Here is a 25,349-nt window from a genome sequence, read left to right as displayed (position 1 = left end):
CATGCCTCAGCAATGAGAAGTCATGCGTGGCACCAGATTTAACAGCTCATTTACATCTTGTCACATTGGTAACAATGATTCCGATTTTTTTTATTACACCTAAAATTACAGCGTGCCGTGTAAAAGGCACGGGGACAAGAAACAAACAAACACGTACACAAAACACAGGGTTGAAACCCAAACAAAAGAGCAAGGAGTACCTCAAATAAATAACACAAATGCACAATGATTATCACACGGGACGAGACCTGTAATCATCTGCGCAATCCACAAGGGCACGAAAGTCCAAAACACACAGCACAGGCACTCACACGCACCAACGGACATTGTAACAATAATCGACCAGACCATGGAAACCAAAGGGCACATATATACAAATTCTAATCAGTGGGAATAAGAGACAGGTGTGCGTGATGAATGTTCCGGAGGGATCCGTGACACATCTGAAGTCTCCGGGCACGTGGACGTATAAACATGAAAACATTACATAAGAACAGACAACATACATATAAAAACAGAGGTCAGGACATACAGTACAGACACATTTCAAAACAGAAGTCAGAAAAGTTATTGCACCTATTGAAATTGCACATGTGCTTTAGTGTGTCTTCTGCTGAATTAAAAAGTAATTGTGACATATTAGATTAAAATCAGTGTGAACACATCTGATTGGACTCCATGTTTTTGTCTCAGATGAGAAGGCATGGAGGCTGCTAAAGCTTTCAGGGAGGAAGAACGGCCATTCCATGTCTTTATTGCTTTGTATGAGAAGGCAGATTGGGAGAAGGTGGTTGACTGTTTGGGGATTCTATAGTTCCCCCTGGTGGAAGTTCTTGTAACCCTGTAACCCTGATATTTAGGTCTGAGCAGAGGTTGACGAAGACCTGCAGAGGTGGAGGTGCTATATTGAGCTTTATCTTGAATAACAGGCAGATGTTTCAGTATAGAATCAAGTTGTAAAAACTGAACATGTCTAAACATATAATACATAAAGTATGTACTGTACATGAATCAACTTTATATGTGCTGACAGATGCTGCTGTACTACAAGAGGATATTTTTCCTCTTTCTATTTTTTTTGTATTCGTTTTATTTTTTATATATTTTTTGCCCAACTTTTAAATGAAAGGTAAGTTGAGTCGTGGACATAGATGTTCATATAGACGAGCCACTGCAGGTCAACGTAAGTTGTCTGTTACTGTGGGTTTGGTGTGTGTGTGTGCTACCCTGTCTGTCCGTTAGTGAAGTATGTGTGTTATATTTGTTTGCTTTAGCTTACTGGGCACCCTGCTCTCATGCTCAAGGAAGGTGACCCTAAGAAAAAATTATACATTGTATGTATCAAGCAGCTCAGAGTATGAATAAGGAGGTTCCCGACAGGTTAGAAATGCTGAGAATGACTCAAATTTTGCCACACATTTACGTGTAGGAATAAAAGCTCTTGATTAAAATGATCTATACTTCAAGACCCAATAAGGCATTTAAAAAAAAAATCTCAATAACAAATATTTCCTGGGTAACAATTAAGTACCGTCTATAAGCGTAGATGTAGGATATCAAGGATCTGGAAAGACGCAGTATTGGTCTAAGATCCCTCCTAATGTGTTCTACAATCTCACAAAACATTTTAGTAAAAGGCTCAGAGACGTTTTCCTTGTGTATGTATATGTTCTAATAGTATAGTAATACTCTATATATAGAATACTGTATATGTTCTAATAGTATTGTAATACTCTATGTATAGAATACTGTATATGTTCTAATATTATAGTAATACTCTATGTATAGAATACTGTATATGTTCAAATATTATAGTAATACTCTATATATAGAATACTGTATATGTTCTAATAGTATTGTAATACTCTATGTATAGAATACTGTATATGTTCTAATATTATAGTAATACTCTATGTATAGAATACTGTATATGTTCAAATATTATAGTAATACTCTATATATAGAATAGTGTATATGTTCTAATAGTATAGTAATACTCTATATATAGAATACTGTATATGTTCTAATAGTATAGTAATACTCTATATATAGAATACTGTATATGTTCTAATATTATAGTAATACTCTATGTATAGAATACTGTATATGTTCAAATATTATAGTAATACTCTATATATAGAATAGTGTATATGTTCTAATAGTATAGTAATACTCTATATATAGAATACTGTATATGTTCTAATAGTATAGTACTACTCTATGTATAGAATACTGTATATGTTATAATAGTATAGTAATACTCTATATATAGAATAGTGTATATGTTCTAATAGTATAGTAATGCTTATTAAACAACAATATAATAGATTCCCAATCAATGTACCACATTTTTCTCCATAAAAGTGCACATTACCCTGATATATACTGAACAAAAATATAAACACAACATGTAACAACTTATAGTTCATATAAGGAAATCAGTCAATTGAAATAAATGTATCTATGGATACAGATACCTTTAAAAAAATGTGTGGATCAGAAAACATGTCAGTATCTGGTGTGTCTACCATTTGCCTCATGCAGCGCAACACATCTCCTTCACATAGAATTGATCAGGCTGTTGATTGAGGACTGTGAATGTTGTCCCACTCCTCTTAAATGTCTGTGTGAAGTTGGAACACGCTGGAACACGCTGTCGTACACGTTGATTCAGAGCATCCCAAACATGCTCTATGGTTGACATGTCTGGTGAGTATGCAGGCCATGGAACAACTGGGACATTTTCAGATTTGCGTCTTTGAATGTAGAGATGGAGATAAAACTGTCCAGTTTGAATGTTTATTGCAGCTCGTACCAGTCGCTAGCTGCAACCAATTGAAAAGAGGAGTGACCCAGTGATGTGTGTGCTTTGGGGACCCTGAAACGAGATGTGACTGGCAGAACCGGTGTTGTATGTGGAGGATGAGGGTTGCAGTAAGTATCTCAGATCTGGTGGAGTGAGGCCTAAGAGGGTTTGTATAAATAAGCACCAACCAGTTGGTCTTGCGTCGGGTATACAGAGATGGCCAGTTCACAGAGAAGTATAGAGTGCAGTGATATATCCTATAAGGAGCATTGCTGGAAAATCTGATGGCCGAATAGTAAAGAACATTTAGCTGCTGGAGAGCAGCCTCACCTGCCTATCTATAAATTATGTCTTCAAAATCTAGCATGGGTAGGATGGTCATCTGAATCAGGGTTAGTTTGGCAGCTGGGGTGAAAGAGTAGTGATTACAATATAGGAAACCAAGTCTAGATTTAACCTTAGCATGCAGTGTGGATATGTGCTGAGAGAAGGACAGTACACTGTCTACCCATACTCCCAAATACTTTTATGAGGTGACTACCTCAAGCTCGAAAGCCTCAGAGGTAGTAATCACACAAGTGGAGGGGGTGGGGAGGTATTGTTCTTAACAAACCACATGACCTTATTTTCGAGGTGTTCAGAACAAGGTTAAGGGCAGAGAATGCTTGTTGGACACCATGAAAACTTTGTTGTAGAGCACAACATGGGCCAGCTGAGTGTAACTGTATGATCTGCATATAAATGGATGAGAGCGCTTCCTACTGCCTGAGCTATGTTTGTTGATGTAAATTGAGAAGAGTGTGGGGCTTAGGATCGAGCCTTGGGGTACTCCGCTGGTGACAGGCAGTGGCTGAGACCGCAGATGTTCTGACTTTATACACTGCACTCTTTGAGAGAGCTAGTTAGTAAACCAGGCACACAAGAATGGCACACATTCCAGGCACACAAGAGGCAAACCAGGCACACAAGAGGTAGTTAGCAGACCCACAAGAATGGAATGGTCTACTATATCAAAAGCTTTGGCCAAGTCAATAAAAATATCAGCACAACATTGCTTAAAATAAAAGGCAATGGTGACATAATTTAGGACCTTTAAGGTTACAGTGACACATCCATAACCTGACCGAAAACCAGATTGTATACCAGAGAGAATACTATATACAAAAAGAAAGCCAGTCAATTGATTATTGACATGTTTTCCCAAAACTTTTGATAAACTGGGAAGTAGCATTGCTTGGTTCTCACTGTGCAGTGGCAGCAGGCTCCATGGCTCTGAGAGATAGTTAGTTCTCGGGAAAAGTGGAAGCTAGCTAGTGTTCGCCTCGTGGGCAAATAACCTCGCTAGTTAGCACAATGCTAGCCCGGAGACAGCGCATGCTTTCTTCATCTCTCGATGAACTAAGCGTGTCTCTCAACTGACAAGCTGTGAAGCTAGGACAGCCAGTTTAGTCAACTCGGCACAAGGGGACATGGTTTGAGCTAATCGAGAGAGGAGAGCTAGTAAATTATACATTTCCGGGTAGAAAACCTAGTTTGCTTCTACAGCTGGCCTTGCGGCGAGCTAGCCAGGTTGGCTAAGCCTTGCGGCGAGAGCTAGCCAAGTCTCAGTAGCTAGCCTTGTGATGCTAATTCTACAATAACCAAAATCTTTCCTTTTGGTCAGTTGGACGAGAGCCGAAAACTCCTACATTTGGCAACATTAACCTTGCGGTTCACCTGAGAACAGTTAAGCAGGATGACAGGGATCAAGTCGTGCTGAGGAGAGCTTCAAAAGAGCTCTTTGCAAGGAAGAGACGAGAGAATGACTAAAGGATGGGCGAGTGGCGCCTTATAATGAAGGGAGGGGCTCACCTCATTTGCCACTTGACCTGTCTGTCTCCAACTTTGATTTGTCCTTCCCCGATTAGTGATTCTGAGCAAATCCCAATGTCATACATCGAAACTAGTATATGAAAGAGAACCCTATTTGGTTGCTCACTTGATCTGAGTTTATTTCAGCTGGAGGTGAGAAGGTGCTCAATCTCCTTGCCTGGCACAGCATTCCACTATCAAAATTACCACCACTGTGGTATAAAAAAATCTATTTTAAAGGAATCTGATTTATACCTGGGCTCTAGCAAATATGCTAAGAAGCATGTCAAGACTGGAGCTCATCTCCCACTAGCATCCACTGCTTATATTTAAAGGCTCATTACTCATGGGGCGCAGCCTTGATCCCGATAGCCGTGTAATCTCCTCAGTATTTTTACGGCCCGCGTTACGGGGGCGTTTGTCTGGCCTCACGCTATGCCTCATAGCTGTGCCATGCTCCGGCAGCTCTGAAAAAAATACTGCACAGGAGGAAGAGAGGCCTAAACATCCCATAAACCAAACTGGCCTCCCATTGTTCTCGCTCTCTCTGTCTGTAGCACATTTGCTCTTTCTCTTGCGCTCTCTATCACTTTTCCACTCTCTTTTCTTCACCCCCATGGCCCTCTGTCTTGTTCTCTCTCTCGCTCTCTGTGTAGGCCTAGTCTTGTAGCTCTTTTTGACACCCCATATATTGGTTTAGGCCTAATGGTTGAAAGATTTGTGCTGTTAGTAGCATTGTTTTCCAAAATGGTGGATCAGCTAATTCCTTTTGCAGAACCATTGATTTTATAAAGCCGTTTCAAAGGAGATGAGTTGCTGATAGATCCCACAAGGCTATGACTTACAACTGAGTTCATGTATGCTTGTATGTTTGGACTGTCTGCTGTGAAGGGAGACCTTTAATTGTGTGCGAGTTGAATTACCTCTATTGCAGTTTAATGAGCGGATTTACCTATTTAATTAAATATTTCTAAAGACGTCTTTATCACTCTTATCCCTCGATGTGTCCATGATTAAATGACAATTGTAACAGTGGAGCAAAAGTGAAATGTGAACTTTCATACCTGAGTCCCTCCCCAAAAAGACAGCTTGTGATGTCAACCTGTCACCACTAGAGGGGGTACTTATATTACGACGCAGACAGCATATTCAAGATACTAAAAGGACAGAATAGGGGCCTTACTGATGTTGGGGAACAGGAGGATGACTTCTGCCCTGCTGAGAGAGGCAGTGGATATGGCTCAGTAATGGCCTATCAGTAACCCCTGAAGGACATCATCTTCGTAGACACCCTGTCCATAGAGCTCCCTCATCCAACATAAACACAGCAAAGGCACACAATCATGCACGCACGCACGCACACCCACACACACCCATACACACACAAGCACTTGCTATGCTCCTCTAGCCAAGTCTCCGCTCAAATCCATTGTATTTATTCCTCTGGTGTTTGATATCCTGTCATAAGGATGCCTGTGGGCCAAATGGTAACTCTATTCTTAGTCTACGAGATTAATTTGAGGGACACATTCCCTGTCTTCTTTCCACTGTATTTGAAAAGAGTAGGGTGCTACAGAATGTTTGGATATAATGCGTCTGTCTGTCTGTCTGTCTGTCTGTCTGTCTGTCTGTCTGTCTGTCTGTCTGTGCGTGTGCGAGAGAGAGATGCATGCAGAGCAGAATTAGGGCTATACCTGCTAGTTATAAAATCCAGCAAAGATTGTACAACCACCTAAAAGGAAGCGATGCCCACACATTCCACCCCAAGGTCCTCACCTACAGAGAGATTAACCTGGAGAAGAGTCCCCTCAGTCAGCTGGTTCTGGGGATCTGTTCACAAACACAAACAGACCCCACAGACCCAGGAGAGTAACACATTTAGACCCACCCAAATTATTAGAAAGCAAAAAGATAACTATTTGACACACTGGATAGAATCAACCAAAAAAACTGAGTAAATTGGAATGCTATCTGGCCCTAAACAAACAGTACACAATGACAGAATGTCTGACCACTGTGACTGACCCTAAATTAAGAAAATCCTTGACTATGTACAGACTCAGTGAGCATGTACAGACTGGCTCTTCAAAGATGACATGCTCCGTGCCCACTGCCCACAGAATTAGGTGGAAACTGAGCTACACTTCCTAACCTCTCTAATGTATGACCACTTTAGAGGCACATATTCCCCCAGATCAACAAAGAATTTGAAAACAAATCAAACATTGATGAACTCCCATATCTGTTAGGCGAAATACCGCAGATACTGCAGCAAGATTTGTGGCCTGTTGCCATGACAAAAGGGTAACCAGTGGAGTACAAACATTTGAAATACAACCTATATTTATGTTTATAAATATAAATAATAACTACTTACACATTGTTACAACACTGTACATAGCAAAAAAATAAAATAAATGAAATGTCTATTTTCTCTTAAAACTTGTTTACTAATGTTTCCCTTGTTAATTTCCCCTTTGTTTATTGTCTATTCCATTTGCTTTGGCAATGTTTCCCATGCCAATAAATACATTTGAATTGAGAGAGAGAGAGAGAGAGATCTTATTGGAGATGAGGTCTCTCAGTCTCTGTTTTACCAAAATAAGGAGGCTTTTAGAGAGCAATCACATAAATTGATTGTGAGGTTTTAATTTACTAAGCGAGCTGTCAGAAATGTAACTAGAGGCACCCCACTGGTGCTTCCCTGGGTATAGATAACGAAATCAAATAGTTTATATATAGGCTACATGACATATAGGCCTACAACACATCACTGCATTTTAAAGCTAACGTAGGTTGCTCTGTAATTGCTTTACATACAGCATCTGCACTGTCTGCAGTACTGTATAACATAGGCCATGAGACTTTTAGATTTAGGTCTGTCTATGTTTTTTTTTTTTTTCAGAATGAATATGATTTCACAAACATTTCCCTGCCCTGACACAGTCCATGTGCAATTGAAACGTTTTTCAATGAGAGTGTAGGCTATACCCACTGGGCACAGATGTCAGATCAACTCCATATACATTTGGTTAAATTGCCAACTAACGTGAATTCAACGTGAAATCAACAAATGCCACCATGACATTGGATTTAGGTTAAAAGTTGGGTGGGAAAAAAATACAAAATTCCCATAGGTTGATGACTTTCTGCAAATTCAACCCGCTTTCCATCAACGTCATCACATTGAATTTTTGTTGTTGAAATGACCTGGAAAAAACGTTGATTCAACAAGTTTTTGCCCAGTGTGTAGTTTGTTTTATCCCGCTGCATAGGCCTAATAGGCTACAATGTATAAGGTGTGTGTGTGTATTTCACTTGAGGTCACGTGGTCGGACAAAATCCATGTTGCCTGTGAAGTGTGACCTAGAGTCACAACCGCAAAAAGTTCAAATAAACGTATTTACATAAACGAAAAATGAGGACAGAAAATCGTATTTGAAACGAAAGTAAACGAACATGGACATCAGACCGACGACACTTTGGCCACGGATGAATCTCGTTGTAATTGTCAATGCCCATATTCAGCGCTACATGGGAGTCTACAATCCGACAATCTGGGACACCGTGAGTAGGAGGGAGGACAGTGAGGAACTGGATTTACCCGATGTGTATATCTGCTTTTGACGCGAGAGTTTCTTGTTTTGGATGACCGCTTATTCACCCGCCTTTAAAATGGAAGTGTAAAAGCCTACACGCGCTTAATTGGAGTTTATTCCATAGGAGCCCGTTGATATTTTAGAGGTGAGGTCGCAGTGTGTGATTATATCGAGGCAGTGTTTCCGAATACAGATTATTACACTTATCCCGAATAGATTTTCCTCAGCACTGCACATGCATGTCACCCGGCTCTGCTGAAGCTTCACATCGATTCCATGTTAGACATGGGCTTGTTGGTGCTCTCTAATACCACATACTTGGTTTCTGAGTGATTAAACATTCTAGACAACTGCCGTGTCATGATTGAAGACGCGCGCAGTGAAGAACCAAACAAAGTGCCACAATTGGGAAAGCTAGCTCGCACCTGGTTCAGAAACATCAATCCTCTTGTCTGTCTGTGCAAATCCTGAGCCGCGTGGATATTACATATCGAAGTCAGAGAAAGAGAAGGGGGGAGGGAGTTAGTGTCGGGTGATTTCCTCCCCTCGCCAAATTTCTGTCCGGGAGTCGTTGACACTCCTTCATAACCCTGCTCTTTCGCGCCTTGCGCAGATGGCCAAAGCGCCGTGGGCACAGAAGTCTCCAAACCCCAGAATTCTACTTACCTCACCGAACCCCAGTAGACAGACCACCGAGATAGAGGATGAGACCATAAAATAGCCTAGTGTTAATTGTAGTTATTTCAATGAATGAATGAATATAGCCGTATGGTTTTCTTTCCTACACCTTTGTGCAAACTCATCTACACTTTATGTGCACGTCCCCGGTACCAGCTGCACATCCCCAGCCGGCGTTGGTGATGCCATGCCCCGCAACCACAGTGGCGATGAGGCAGGTACTGGGCTCTGGATGAAAACCTCACCAGGGCGTCGGGCTCAGGACTACGGGTTGAAAGATGTGGAGTCTGGACGGAGGATGATGAACAACGCGGTTCGAGTCGGAGACAGGATGCTTTCGCTGGGCCCTGCAGGTGCAGACGGCGCGGAGAGGCAAAAGGGCGCCCGGATGAGTTTGCTCGGGAAGCCGCTCATCTACAGCGCGCAGAGCGGACGCAGGAATGTGCGCTACCGGCGTCTGCAGAATTACCTCTACAATGTGCTGGAGAGACCCAGGGCATGGGCGTTCATCTACCACGCCTTCGTGTGAGTATACGAGCTGTTATCATGTAATCTAAACAGATTTAAACAGTACTTTTATGGCAGGGTACTAAATCAGTCACCTGTTGCTGGGAATTCTCCCAGCGCACAAAGCTACGTAGGGGAAAGGGAATGATTAGAGGTTTTGTCCAGGTGAAGTGTAGGCTACCAGAACCACACTGTTAAAAAAAATCGTTATTCAATATTTTTGTCAAAGTGTTAACTGAGCATTTTTAATTGGCCCAAACTTAGCTTCAAAATGAGAAAATGTTGGCAAACATTCAGTCAATTTAAAATTATGTGTTTAATACCGTGCTTTTAACATACAATGTTTTCAATTGACATATTTGACACACATTATTCAACAGGTTCTCAACTGGGAACACACAACCTATTGGTTCACAGCATTCCAATCTTTCTGCTATGCCACTGTGTAAATAACAGATTTCACCTGTACTTTGCAGTTCAAAGTAAATCTAAACTCTGTTAAAAGTACACTCAAGAAAAACTAAATTAAGGAGTAACATTAAAACAGAGTAATATGCCCTACCAACATTAGACAACTATACAGAACCCCCCCCCCAAAAAAAACAAACAAGTAAAGCAAATCAATGATGAGAGAATAGACAGATTAACTGATCATTGACACAGACATAGTGGCATAGCAGGAAGATCAGAATGAACCAAGTGGTTGTGAGTTCAAATCCCAGGTCAGTAATACAATTTCCTGTATACATGGGATATGTCAATGTGTATCAAGTATCTAAGTTCTATGTTAAAATCACTGTATGTGTAACCAGTTGCACAGCCTTTTCTAGTTAAGATGGCCAAATAATAATTAATTGTAGAATGAACATACTGTATGAGACAAATTGAGCAAATACATAATTTAAAATGTACAGAGCTAAGTTTAGGCAAACTATTTTTTTGTTGTTCAGCTAACACCTGGACCGAAAAGTTTTAGCAAAATCAAAAAAAGGCTGTGGATCCAAGTGTCCAAGTGCCTTGTCTGGATTGTTTCATTGTAACAGTTGGATGCTGCTGTTGTAGAGTAGTGCCATACGAGTATGTTTACACGTACACTAATCATGTTTACACGCACACTAATCACTCGATATTAAAGTGATTATGGTAGTAGGCCACGTATGGTATTAGTCATGTAAACACCTTACTCTGCTCATCTTAATCGGCGTAAAGTCATAATTGAAGTAAGCATATGCCGATTGCTCAGAAAACCAGGTGTTTCAATCTTTCAAATGATTAGGATATGTAAACAGCTTAAATCAGATTTCCAGAGGTGTATTTAATCTGCGCATGTGCCAGCACCATATGTTGCATTCACGTCTCCATTTCAACCAACAATCAAAGTACAAAAATAGGACTAAATCATATCCGACTTTATTTGAAGTGCATTTACATTTTTTGGGGGTTGAGATAGAGATGTGAATCCAACGTATCAATTATTGATTTGTAGACAAAACTGGAATTAAATCCAGACTAAATGGCACAGATGGAACTATCTAAGAAGAAGATAAATCTCTCTCAAATGTTGATATTTGGTAGCGTTGACAACCAGACACAATTGAATATCACCTTTGAAATACAATAAATAGCCAATGAACTTGTGAACAAATTATATGTTGGATTCACGTCTTCAACTCAACCAAAAATATAAATTAAAGAATGGGAGTAAGCCAGTGGCTCAGATGGAACTATCGAAGCAGTAGATACATCTCCTTTAAATGTTGACATTTGGTTGCATTGTCAACCAAACACAATTCAATATTACTATTGTAATACAGTAAATAGCCTTAACTTTAGGCTATCTCACAAACTAATGTAACAATCAACCTTAGAATGAGTAACACATCCATGGCCACATTTTGAGGTTACTGCAACTATAAATGTTTTATGTAATCATATAAAGTGTGCATGTTCAAGATAGCATGCATAGGTCATCGCAGATCTGTGGAGATCTTCACAATTGCTGCAATAATCTGTGCAGAATCTCGAACGGCATTGATACCTTTAATGTAATCTCAACAGCAATCCAGGTCATTTGGTTCTGCTATTAGATAAGTCATAATGATAACACATGAATCTTGATAGGCTACCCATATTCCTTGCACCGGCCAAACGCTACATCACACCCACGGACGTTAGTTTCTTCTCTGCAATGAGTGTGGCTCTGAGTACCTCTCAGACGATTTGTAGAATGGAAATCCATTCCAGACGGTCTGATTTGTCCCAGAAACCGATGGGTTGGGCCAGAGACAAAACACGAGGGTAAAGCTGCGTTTTGATAATTCGTCATTGGCTTTGATACTCTGATTGGTCAGAGATGATCCAATCTCTGATTACTTTGTTTTGTACAACACCCCTCATTTTTTGATGTCACCACAAACGACTTCAATAATAGCAGTCTCATACTGAAGTACACCATATATACAAATGTATGTGGACACCCCTTCAAATGAGTGGATTCATTCTTTCCAACAAGTCAGTTCATCAAATTTCTGCCCTGCTAGAACTGCCCAGTCAACTGAAAGTGCTGTTATTGTGAAGTGGACACGTCTAGGAGCAACAACGGCTCAGCTGTGAAGTGGTAGGCCACAAAAGCTCACAGAATGGGAAGGCCGAGTATTGAAGTGCATAGCTTGTAAAAATCGTCTGTCCTGTGTTGCAACACTCACTACCGTGTTCCAAACTGCCTTTGGAAGCAATGTCAGCACAATAACCGTTTGTCGGGAGCTTCATGAAATGGGTTTCCATGGCCGAGCAGCCGCACACAAGCTTAAGATCACCATGTGCAATGCTAAGCGGCGGCTGACTGGAGTAGTGTAAACGCGTTCTCTGGAGTGATGAATCACGCTTCACCATCTGGCAGTCAGACGGACGAATCTGGGTTTGGCAGATGCCAGGAGAACTCTACCTGCCCGAATGCTTCGTGCCAACTGTAAAGTATGGTGGAGGAGGAATAATGGTTTGGGCTAGGCCCCTTAGTTCCAATGAAGGGAAATCTCAATGCTACAGCATACAATGACATTGTAGACGATTATGTGCTTCCAACTTTGTGTTTCAGCATGACAATGCCCCTATGCACAAAGTGAGGTCCATACAGAAATGGTTTGTCGTTGTGGTAAAAGGTTTATTTTGATTGGCGATTTTCTGCATTTATCAAACTCCCATCAGGAAGCCTGATTTCAGATGTGTCCATGTAAACAGGACTATTAGGGTAATCATTCTTCTTGCAAAGCATGTAAACGTTTAAATGAAACTATTATTGTGTGCACATAACCGTACTCGGGAACAGTTCGGGTTGAGAAATCCTATTTTATGTTATCGGACTCCTTTAGTCAAAGTTAGAGATCTAATTTCTCATCATGGGATCTGAAACAGTAAATTACATTATAGGTAGACTCAGTAGGTTGGGTGGTAGGTAGTCTCGCGGTTAGAGTATTGGGCCAGTAACCTAAAGGTTTCTGGTTTGGATACATGAGCCGACAAGGTGAAAATCTGTTGATGTGGCCTTAACAAAGTACTTAATCCTAAAATAGCCATTTTCCTTGTGGGGACCAAAGAAATGTCCCCACTTATCCACATTTTCATTGGTCAAGTATCCTTGTGAGGACCAAGCATAGCAAAACCAAACACAAACAAACAAAAACACACACACATGAGACAGAATCAATGTGTGTCCAATTCCTATCAGTTGCAGACTCAAAGTTCTCACACACACACACACACACACACACACACACACACACACACACACACACACACACACACACACACTTATTTGTGCTGACTTTTTATTTGATTTCAGTTTAAATATTCTCCTAACACTGCAGCTGATTCGTGGCCGTGGAGTGTAGGGAGGAGTATGTGAAGGTAATGGAGCTATCAGGTTGGGTAAGATGGGGCACGGCGAGGGGCTGTGAAGCAGGATGTTGATGGTTTATTTGTTCAGGCGGGACAGCAGGGTCACCGGGGTTAAGTCCTTACATCTGCCCTGACCACAACTCAGCCTCACAAGTGGCGTGTATTCATTGATGCCAAGGGAAGCCAGGCTTCCTCCAAAAAATGACCAAGAAAAAAACATACAAAGTCATTTTTCTTTAATTTCTCTGGGTTTCATAAATTTCCTTCAATTCACAAGAGGCTGAATGTGTCTCCCGGGGGAAAGCATCCAAGTGAATGAAACAGCGCCCGTCTGTCTCTTTATGTGTAGCCTATCTATGCTGTCGGGTGAAAAAGAGCATGACATTGCTGCAGGTGTAGCACTGAATGCTAGGGAAGCCAGCGAGCATTTCGCCTCCCTTGATAAAAAAAGAAAAAATAATAACCAATCAGCGTTGAGCTAAACTGAGTGAGCTCAGCTGAATGGTCCTGGCGCACCAAACAAAAGTGTCAAGGGAAGCCAGTTTGGATTTGGCTTCACATCAATCACATTACATTAGAAGCCAAATGTCATTGACAGAAAACTTGAATTGTTGCATGTCGTTGTCCTCCGGTAGCCAGTTAGCTAGCTAAAATAATCCCTTTCCTAAATAAGCTATGGATAGAGATAGGGATTCAGACTTTTTTATCCTTTTTTATTATTTTACTGTAAGTTCAACATGTAGCTAGATTTAGTTGGCTGGCTAATGTTAACGAGCTGGCCTGGCGCATCGTTTGCCTATGAAAGGAAGTCAGTCTAGTGAGCAAGCATTTTAGCCAGGTAGCCTAGGACAACCAAAACTAACAGCTTGTACTGGATGGCAGAGTCATAGACCATTCAGGCAACATGAAAGAGGATGGCATTGGCGTCTCTCCACAAGTAGGGTGAGTCAACATGTTTTTGCTACTTGCATGTGCGTGTACACACAAACACTACTACTGCTATTCTCTCTTCCGGGATGCCTACAAGGCCCTCCCCCGCCCTCCCTTTGGCAAATCAGATCACGACTCCATTTTCCCCTCCCTTCCTATAGGCAGAAACTCAAACAGGAAGTACCCGTGCTAAGTTCTATTCAACGCTGGTCTGACCATTCGGAATCCATGCTTCAAGATTGTTTTTATCACATGGACTGGGATATGTTAACATTGATGTATACATGGACACGGTGACTGAGTTCATCAGGAAGTGTATAGGGGATGTTGTTCCCTCTGTGACTATTAAAACCTACCCAAACCAGAAACTGTGGATAGATAGCAGCATTCGCGCTAAACTGAAAGCGCAAACCACGTAATTTAACCATGGCAAGGTGACTGGGAATATGGTTGAATACAAACAGTGTAGTTTTTCCCTCTGTAAGGCAATCAAACAGGCAAAACGTCAGTACAGAGACAAAGTGGAGTTGCAATTCAACGACTCAGATATGACACGTATGTGGCAGAGTCTACAGACAATCACAGATTACAACGGGAAAACCAGCCACATCGTAGACACCGACATTTTGCTCCCAGACAAGCTAAACACCTTCTTCGCCTGCTTTGAGGATAACACAGTGCCGTCAACGTGGTCCGCTCCCAAGGACTGTGGGCTCTTGTTCTCCGTGACTGACATGAGTAAGACATTTAAGCGTGTTCACCTTCTCAAGGCTGCCGGCCCAGACGGCATCCCTAGCCATGTCCTCAGAGCATGCGCAGACCAGCTGGCTGGAGTGTTTACAGACGTATTCAATCTCTCCCTATCCCCGTCTGCTGTCCCGTCTTCCTTCAAGATGTCCACCATTGTTCCTGTACCCAAGAAAGCAAAGGTAACTAAACTAAATGACTATCGCCCCATAGCACTCACTTCTGCCATCATAAAGTGCTCCGAGAAGCAAGTTAAGGATCATATCACCTCTACCTTAAATGACTCCCTAGACCCACTTCAATTTTTTTTACCGCCACAATAGATCCACAGATGATGCAATCACCATTGCACTGCACACTGCCTTATCCCACCTGGACAAGAGGAATACCTATGTTAGAATGCTGTTCATTGACTACAGCTCAGCCTTCAACACCATAGTACCTTCCAAGCTCATCATCAAGCTCGGGGCCCTGGGTTTGAATCTCAGGACTTCCTGACGGGCCGCCCCCAGGTGGTGAAGGTAGGAACAACACCTCTACTTCACTGATCCTCAACCCACAAGGGTGCATACTCAGCTCCCTCCTGTACTCCCTGTTCACCCAATGACTGCGTGGCACACATGCCTCCAACTCAATCAAGTTTGCAGAAGACACAACCATAGTAGGCCTGATTACCAACAATGACGAGAGCCTACAGGGAGGTGAGTGGTGCCAGGAAAATAACCTCTCCCTCAACGTCAACAAAATGAAGGAGCTGATCGTGGACATTAGAAAACAGCAGAGGGAGCATGCTCCTATCCATATTGACGGGACTTCAGTGGAGAAGGTGGAAAGCTTCAAGTTCCTCGGCGTACACATCACTGACGATCTGAAATGGTCCACCCACACAGACAGTGTGGTGAAGAAGGCGCAACAGCACAACAGAGGCTGAAGAATTTTGTCTTGGCCCCTAAGACCCTCAAAAGTTTACAGCTGCACAATTGAGGGCATCTTGTCAGGATGTATCACCGCCTGGTAGGGCAACTGCACCACTTGCAACCGCAGGGCTCTCCAGAGGGTGGTGCGGTCTGTCCAACGCATCACCGGGGGCACACTTCCTGCCCTCCAGGACACCTACAGCACCCGTCACAGGAAGGCCAAAAAGATCATGAAGGACATCAACCACCCGAGCCACGGCCGGTTCACCCCGCTATCATCCAGAAGGCGGTCAGGAATTGGACTAAAACGTTTTTAGTTGTCACTGAAGCATAGGTGATTAGATGATGTTGAAGTTGAAATGGTGCTGGAATTGTGGAGTCGGCGCCTGTTTTCTTTGCGACTTGCCGTAACTCTAAATCAATAGCTGTTAAATGTCGGAAACATTGACTTGCTTGAACATGCTGTAGGTCATGTAATTGTTTGTTACATGCAATATGTTTTGTGGACTTCACTGCACAGATGTTGCTCTCTTTATTCTGCTACTGTGTCTTCTTATTGTCTCGGCTTTAGGCCTATATATCACGGTGTCAAAGCATATGAACTAACAGGTTATAGAGCAAACAATTATCGCAACACATAATCTGGCATGGTTTCCATGGTGATTTTACCCACACACCACTACTGAGCCTCACAATGCACCACAAGAGATGGACACACATGCAGTTCATTCGGAAAGTATTCACACCCCTTGACTTTTTCCACATTTTGTTACGTTACAACCCTATTCTAAAATGGATTAAATAAACAATATCCCTCATCAATCTACACACAATAACCCATAATGACAAAACAACAACAGGTTGTTAGAAATTGTAGATCATTTATTAAAAATTAAAAAAGGAATATCTTATTTACATAAGTATTCTGACCCTTTGTTATGAGAGTCGAAACTGAGCTCAGGTGCATCCTGTTTCCATTGATCACTCTTGAGATGTTTCTACAACTTGATTGGAGATAGAAGTACCTTCCAGAAGGACAACCATCTCTGCACTTCAGCACTCCACCAATCAGGCCTTTATGGTAGAGTGGCCAGACGGAAGCCACTCCTCAGTAAAAGGCACATGGCAACCTGCTTGGAGTGTGCCAAAAGGCACCTAAAGACTCTCAGAACATGAGAAACAAGATTCCCTGTTCTGATGAAACCAAGATTGAACTCTTTGGCCTGAATGCCAAGCGTCATGGCTGGAGGAAACCTGGCACCATCCCTACAGTGAAGCATGGTGGTGGCAGCATCATGCTGTGTGGATGCTTTTCAGTGGCAGGGACATAGAGACTATTGAGGGAAAGATGAACGGAGCTGTAGTATCTGTGATCTACATCTGTTTATATTAGTTACTATGCTGTTACTAAGCAGTAATGTATTACGGCAGGGTTACGTTACTACACCTAATAGGAAATGCACATGCACACTATTGTGCCGGGGGCTGGAGAGCACGAGAGTTTTTGACTAAACAAGACTAACTGTACTCCCGTCTCCTGCCTGCTAATTTTTCCACAACACAAATATTGCAGTGGCGACGAGGTGATTAAGCTTCTTAAACGGACATTACTTGAAGGGAAGAATGTTGCGTGAGTAATGAACCTCTAAATAATTATGTATATCGTTAGGTATTTATTTATTTTTTCCGCCAATAGAAAAGTTTAAGCACTGCTAGCAGGCACAGTGTTCAGGAGCTGCCAAGTAGCAAGCCTATTGGAGTCCAGGATAGCGACACTGTCCTCAGGTGGTTAAATTAAAAAACAAATTGAACCCATTGAAATTAGGCGATCTCAGTGGAGAAATATTGTAGAAAAAAAAGCAAGAAGGAATGTAACACTATGTGTACATTATTACAAATGAGTGCAGTGAATGAAGTAATTGCAGAAACTTCTGAAGTGAAGAATTAGATTACATTTCTGAAAATTAAGGAATACAAGGAATGAGGAAACTGAACAATTAACTGTGAAAATGGCAACCATTGTTCGAGTACTAGAGTTTGAGGCTACAAAATAGGATTTTGAGTCCTATTTAAAGCGTTTTGAGCGTTGGCTGGCTGCAAATGAAATCAAAGAAGAAAAGAAAGCAGACGTATTTCTCAATGTTTTAGGTCCAACTGAGTATGGATTGATGAAAGGTCTCATTGAACCAAGAAAAGCAGTGGAGTGGACCTATGCAGAACTGACTGAAACCCTTTCAAGGCATTTCAAGCCTAAGCCAATTCTCATTGCCAGAACGTTTCAGATTTTACCAACGTCACCAGGGTCAAGGGGAAACCGTGGCTGATTACATCCTTGCTTTGAAAAGGCTGGCAAGTACATGTGAGTTTGCACAATTTCTTGATGATGCTCTCCGAGACAAGTTTGTAGGTGGTCTCACAGGTGAAGCATATCACAGAAGGCTTCTGTCAGAGAAGGACCTGACCTTTAAGAAAGCCTGTGATATCGCACTTGGACTCGATCTTGCCCAGAGGGATACTATTGAGCTATCGGGACATGCAGAACATCAGATAGGTGTTCACAAGGTCAGTGATGCATGTGGTGAAAAAGGCTCACAAAAGTCACACTTTTCTCAGTCCCGTCCTCAAGGTTACACAGGAACAAAGCAGCCCACATCACAAAGGTCTAAGCCAAGTTGTGGGGGAGATAATCACCAGCACAGTGAATGTCCATTCCAAAATGAAAAGTGCCACAATTGTGGACAGAGAGTGTGTAAAGCTCCAAAACGTATGCCTAAGGCACGTTCACGCAGATGAGGGACCCTGGGCATCTTTCTTTTGGTGTTTTTCAGAGTCAGTAAAAAGGCCTCTTTAGTGTCCTATTTGCCTACCATCTGTAAGCTGTTAGTGTCTTAACGACCGTTCCACAGGTGCATGTTCATGAATTGTTAATGTATAAACCCTTTACAATGAAGACCTGTGAAGTTATTTGGATTTTTATGAATTATATTTGAAAGACAGGGTCCTGAAAAATGGACGTTTCATTTTTTGGTGAGTTCATTTTCACCTACTCAAAAAGACAGACAAAAGTTTGATGAATTCCCAATGTGTTACCACTATGCTTTCAACCATCTAAAAGTGCAACCAAATTCCAATGAAAATCAATGTCTGATTTTTGATTTAGTTGTCACCTAAATGTGTTATCACTGCACATTCAACCATTTCAAATCACAACAAATTTCAAATAGGGAAAACAATATCAGATATTTTGTTTATTTATCCAACAACTTAATGTGTTATTACTGTGCGTTATCTAATAGTACAACCAAATGACCTGGATTGCAGTTGAGATTACATGGTGCAAGTGATCAATGCGGTTTGAGATTCTGTGCAGATTATTCAACGTGCTCTCACAGCCTCCCAGCATAATTAGACGTTCATCCAAATTCATCAAATGTCAAATTTGAAAGCTTCTCAAAAAAATGTGTTTTTGTTGCTTCTGCTGCCCTGTATAGTTCCTAATTTCTCTAAAAGTAAAATGCCAAACTTTATAAGGGTTAAGTTTAGGCACATTCCGATTGGCTACAGTAAGGGTTAAGGTTTGGGATAGGGTTAAAACATTGTTTAGGCACTCATTCCGATTGGTTAAAGGGTAGGCAGCATAAACATATCCACATACAACATATGGATTTGAAATGTCCCAATGAAAAGTTACACCTCCCTTTTCTATTTTTCAAGTTATTACATAAAACTTCAGAATTCCAAAGAATGCCAAAGTTACGTCGGAATATGTTACGGTTTTCTTCCGTTGAAAGAGAGTCGGACCAAAATGCAGTGTGGTTAGTTCGATACATATTTAATGAAGAAAAAAACACAAACTATACAAAAACAATAAACGTAACGTGAAAACCGAAACAGCCTAATACTGGTGCAAACAACTACACAACAGACATAAGGACAATCACCCACAAAACACTCAAAGAATATGGCTGCCTAAATATGGTTCCCAATCAGAGACAACGAGAATCACCTGCCTCTGATTGAGAACCGCCTCAGGCAACCATAGACTTTGCTAGAACACCCCACTAAGCCACAATCCCAAAACCTACGAAAAACCCCAATACACAAACACACCACAAAATAAACCTATGTCACACCCTGGCCTGACCAAATAAATAAAGAAAACACAAAATACTAAGACCAGGGCGTGACAGAATATGTTTTTCTGGGGGGTGATGTAATATGGAGGACCTGGCAAGTCAGTCTATTCCCTATAATGTAAACTCCAACAGAAATAACTTCAAATTAAACCAAATTGTTAGCACTCATGACTACTGGTTTCAATTACATTTTCAGACAACTTACAAGCAAATACTTAATGAATGTATTGTTACAAATCAACTTACAAGGTTGCTAGTCAACTAGACTGCTAACGTTAGCCCTACTAGCCTGCTAAAGTTAGCCCTACTAGCCTGCTAATGTTAGGTTAGCACTACATGAGTCAGCCAGTTGCTATCAACACCTACAGTAGCTTACATTAAAGTAAACCAAAGTTTTGGAAATACATAACGCCATCTAACCAGTTATCAAAGAATGTTAGCTATATGCAGTTATATTTGCCAGCAAGAGAGCCAGTCAGCTAACATTATCTATTTAGCCAATCAGCTATTAGCCTATCCAGCCACCATTGTTATGGTCGGCAAGCTAGAGCCCAACTAACACAACATAATTAAAACATAACCACAGATCAAAGCAAAGAGAGAGAAGAGACTTACTGAATGATGGCTGGGAACCATTCGATGGTAAATATTTTAAAAGTGTGCAGGCTGAGTTAGCTACCAAAGCCAGGGGGAGGCAAGCGTGTTTATTTATTTATTTTACCTTTATTTTACTAGGCAAGTCAGTTAAGAACAAATTCTTATTTTCAATGACGGCCTAGGAACAGTGGGTTAACTGCCTGTTCAGGGGCAGAACGACAGATTTGTACCTTGTCAGCTCGGGGATTCGAACTTGCAACCTTTCTGTTACTAGTCCAACACTCTAACCACTAGGCTACCCTGCCGCCCCAGGGTCACTGGCCGATTGAGAATCCCAAATAGATAGGTTCAGATATATAACACTAAGCCAAGTTGTAAAAAGTTACCAAATTCCCGTAGCCTACTTCACAGAGAACATGCCGGAAAGTTGACAAAACAAAAAGGAAAACAGACTAGGTACTACAAAAGCATATCATTCTCTCTTTCGTTTTGAACCCACGGGAAGAAGGCACCAAAGCCTGACAGTTCCCACTAGGGGTGTGACTAGGGGTGTTTAGTCTAGTTTATTATTTCTATGTGGGGTTGTAGGTTTATTTTTCTATGTTGGTGTTTGTGTATGATTCCCAATTAGAGGCAGCTGGTAATCATTGTCTCTAATTGGGGATCATATTTAAGTTGCATTATTTCCACCTGTGGGTTATGGGATATTGTTTATGTTTAGTTGCCTGTTCGCACTGAATTGTCGTCACGGTTCATTTATCCTTTTATATGTTTTGTATTTGCTTAAGTTTCACTTTATTCATTAAAAGTACATGGAACTCGAAGTACGTTCAGTCTGGATCTGATTTATCTCTAGAGGAACTGTGTGATGTGCGCATTGAGCTCACGGAAAGTTAAAAAAACTCCATGGAATTTAAGTAATTGAATTGACATCGGCCAATAAGTTGTTTAAAACAGTGGTTCCCAAACTGTGGGGTGCACCAAATTTGGCAGTATGTCCAAACGCCCTCACAACCGCAGACCATGTGTATGGGGTCTTGTGGGCGAGCGATTTGCTGATGTCAACGTTGTGAACAGAGTGCCCCATGGTGGTGGTGAGGTTATGGTATGGGCAGGCATATGCTATGGACAATGAACACAATTGCATGTTATCGATGGCAATTCGAATGCTCAGAGATACCTTGACCAGATCCTGAGTTCCATTGTGAAGCCTAATGAATTGATTTCAATTGACTGATTTATTTTTATACAACAGGTGTCTCATGGTAATGAACGTGTCGGGAGTAGGGAAGAGACAGAGAGGCAGGAAGCGTTTCTCAAACAGTAGTAATCATGAATCAGCTGCAATAATTTGTATGGATATATACAAAGAAATGTACAGTGCCTTGCGAAAGTATTCGGCCCCCTTGAACTTTGCGACCTTTTGCCACATTTCAGGCTTCAAACATAAAGATATAAAACTGTATTTTTTTGTGAAGAATCAACAACAAGTGGGACACAATCATGAAGTGGAACGACATTTATTGGATATTTCAAACTTTTTTAACAAATCAAAAACTGCAAAAGTGGGCGTGCAAAATTATTCAGCCCCCTTAAGTTAATACTTTGTAGCGCCACCTTTTGCTGCGATTACAGCTGTAAGTCGCTTGGGGTATGTCTCTATCAGTTTTGCACATCGAGAGACTGAAATTTTTTCCCATTCCTCCTTGCAAAACAGCTCGAGCTCAGTGAGGTTGGATGGAGAGCATTTGTGAACAGCAGTTTTCAGTTCTTTCCACAGATTCTAGATTGGATTCAGGTCTGGACTTTGACTTGGCCATTCTAACACCTGGATATGTTTATTTTTGAACCATTCCATTGTAGATTTTGCTTTATGTTTTGGATCATTGTCTTGTTGGAAGACAAATCTCCATCCCAGTCTCAGGTCTTTTGCAGACTCCATCAGGTTTTCTTCCAGAATGGTCCTGTATTTGGCTCCATCCATCTTCCCATCAATTTTAACCATCTTCCCTGTCCCTGCTGAAGAAAAGCAGGCCCAAACCATGATGCTGCCACCACCATGTTTGACAGTGGGGATGGTGTGTTCAGGATGATGAGCTGTGTTGCTTTTACGCCAAACATAACGTTTTGCATTGTTGCCAAAAAGTTCAATTTTGGTTTCATCTGACCAGAGCACCTTCTTCCACATGTTTGGTGTGTCTCCCAGGTGGCTTGTGGCAAACTTTAAATAACACTTTTTATGGATATCTTTAAGAAATGGCTTTCTTCTTGCCACTCTTCCATAAAGGCCAGATTTGTGCAATATACGACTGATTGTTGTCCTATGAACAGAGTCTCCCACCTCAGCTGTAGATCTCTGCAGTTCATCCAGAGTGATCATGGGCCTCTTGGCTGCATCTCTGATCAGTCTTCTCCTTGTATGAGCTGAAAGTTTAGAGGGACGGCCAGGTCTTGGTAGATTTGCAGTGGTCTGATACTCCTTCCATTTCAATATTATCGCTTGCACAGTGTTCCTTGTGTTGTTTTAAAGCTTGGGAAATCTTTTTGTATCCAAATCCGGCTTTAAACTTCTTCACAACAGTATTCCGGACCTGCCTGGTGTGTTCCTTGTTCTTCATGATGCTCTCTGCGCTTTTAACGGACCTCTGAGACTATCACAGTGCAGGTGCATTTATACGGAGACTTGATTACACACAGGTGGATTGTATTTATCATCATTAGTCATTTAGGTCAACATTGGATCATTCAGAGATCCTCACTGAATAATTTTGCACGCCCAATTTTCCAGTTTTTGATTTGTTAAAAAAGTTTGAAATATCCAATAAATGTCGTTCCACTTCATGATTGTGTCCCACTTGTTGTTGATTCTTCACAAAAAAATACAGTTTTATATCTTTATGTTTGAAGCCTGAAATGTGGCAAAAGGTCGCAAAGTTCAAGGGGGCCGAATACTTTCGCAAGGCACTGTAAACTGAAAAAAGGTAAAACGAAACAAAGTGCAGCTAGTTTGTTGTCTTTCCAGCTTCAGTTTGAAATTATTGTGTTAGCTGTGTTGTTGGCTAGGTCCTCTGAACAACAGAGCATTTCTTTCAAAAACAAGGACATTTTTTAAGTGACTGAACTTTTTAACGGTAGTGTATGTCTCAAGATAGAGAGAGAGCGATGTGGGCACAGGTAGGAAGCTCTCTGAGGATGGTCGTGTATAAATGTTATGAGCTTGTGGGTGCCAAGGTGAGTGCTTAACTTACTCTGGATAGTAGTTGACCATAGATACCTTCCACATCATAAAACGTACCTTCACTCAGTCTATGGGCAACTTCAACCAGGCTTGTTCCCCCTCAACCCCACTCTCCACTCACTAAGCCTGTGTGGATTTCCCTGAGTTGTTGATATCTGCGGTTCTGGTCCAACCACTCTAGCATGAATCCAATAAAGACCAGGCCCTACCCTTGCCAAATAGTGCTCCGTTATTGAATCAATAATGACACTACGATCCAATCTCGTAATGTGCTGCTGTGTGTTTGAGTAATCAGATTTGCTGAGCCGGGACAGAACCACCAATTTGCATCATGTGCTAGTCTAGGAGCCAAAGTTAGTTTCCACTGACTTATTGTGTGTGTGTGCGTGCGTGCGTGCATGTGTGTTTGCGTGTGTGTATTTGTGATGAAGAGCCAGTTTGTACTAAGCTTACGCAGCAGCGATAATTGGATTGTGTTGCTCACTTTTCAGCTAAGTGCGTCAGCACAATTCATTCAAGAGCCTCTGTGGTACATTGATAGGTAACACATCTCTTCTTGATTGTACTCTGACATTACGTACGTTGACGTTACCTCACCGCTAACCTCATTTACACAGTAACTCAGTTAGATTTTCACTCCTTTTTGTGTCATCGGTCTCACAGACAACTATATACAACCCACATACACATAAAACACCTCGTGTTTTGGTCCACCGTTAAAAGGTACATGTGGAGACCGGTGTTGGCAGGTACCCAATGGAAAAAGTAGGCAGTAGAATCCAGACAGATAGGATGTTGTGAGAGGGAAAGAGAGAGGGGGGGGGGGGGGAGAAAAGATGAGAGAGAGGTGCATGGAGGCACATAAACAGTGTGACAATGTGTATTCCAGTAAGAGTATGAATGGGCAGAGAGAGGCATTAGGTGAACAGGACACTGTTTGATCCTTTACTTGACACAACACAGTCACCACATCACTGCTGAGCTTCTTCTTTAATTTGTGCCCAGAGAGAGAGAGCGAGGGAGAGAAGGAAGGGGAGAGAGTCTGGTGCCTGTGATTAAGAATGTGATGGTTATCTCATTATCTCTAAACGATCTCCTTATCCACCAACCCTAATGCACATATGCACAGACACCCACTCACCTACGCAAGCACCCCGTCTCCCATGACACTCTCCCATGATCTCTTAATGTAAAATCATTTTCTGAAAACCCTTTCATAATGATATAGTCTTGTATACTTCTTATGAAAAGTAAGCCAGATAGGTTTTTAGTGCAAATGTCTAAACTACGTCTGAAGTAAGCAAAGAAGGTGCTTTAAAGGGATTAAAGGGATCTTTAACTGTCCCCATATAGGAGAATTCACTGAAAATAACTACTTTTGGTTCCAAGTTGAACCCTTTCACTAAAAACAAGGTTCTACATGGAATCTTTTCCCCACTTAAAGTAGGG

At 41.5% G+C, this 25,349-nt stretch overlaps 1 protein-coding gene across 3 annotated transcripts in view; it reads left to right on the top strand.

The window, feature by feature from the left end:
* Positions 1-7,997: 7,997 nt before the first annotated feature.
* The window catches only part of LOC109899711 (potassium voltage-gated channel subfamily KQT member 5), a 136,653-nt gene continuing 119,301 nt past the window's right edge, over positions 7,998-25,349 (top strand). For all 3 annotated transcript variants that reach the window (XM_031835717.1, XM_031835716.1, XM_031835715.1), the window contains exon 1: positions 7,998-9,459. In XM_031835717.1, coding sequence (XP_031691577.1) covers positions 9,011-9,459 — 449 coding nt within the window. In that variant the 5' untranslated portion in view covers positions 7,998-9,010. The remainder of the gene's footprint in view (positions 9,460-25,349) is intronic.

Source organism: Oncorhynchus kisutch, linkage group LG11 (assembly GCF_002021735.2).
Source record: "Oncorhynchus kisutch isolate 150728-3 linkage group LG11, Okis_V2, whole genome shotgun sequence".
Lineage (NCBI taxonomy): Eukaryota > Metazoa > Chordata > Actinopteri > Salmoniformes > Salmonidae > Oncorhynchus > Oncorhynchus kisutch.
Note: the sequence above shows the minus strand (reverse complement) of the source record. Positions and strands in the feature narration are given on the sequence as shown.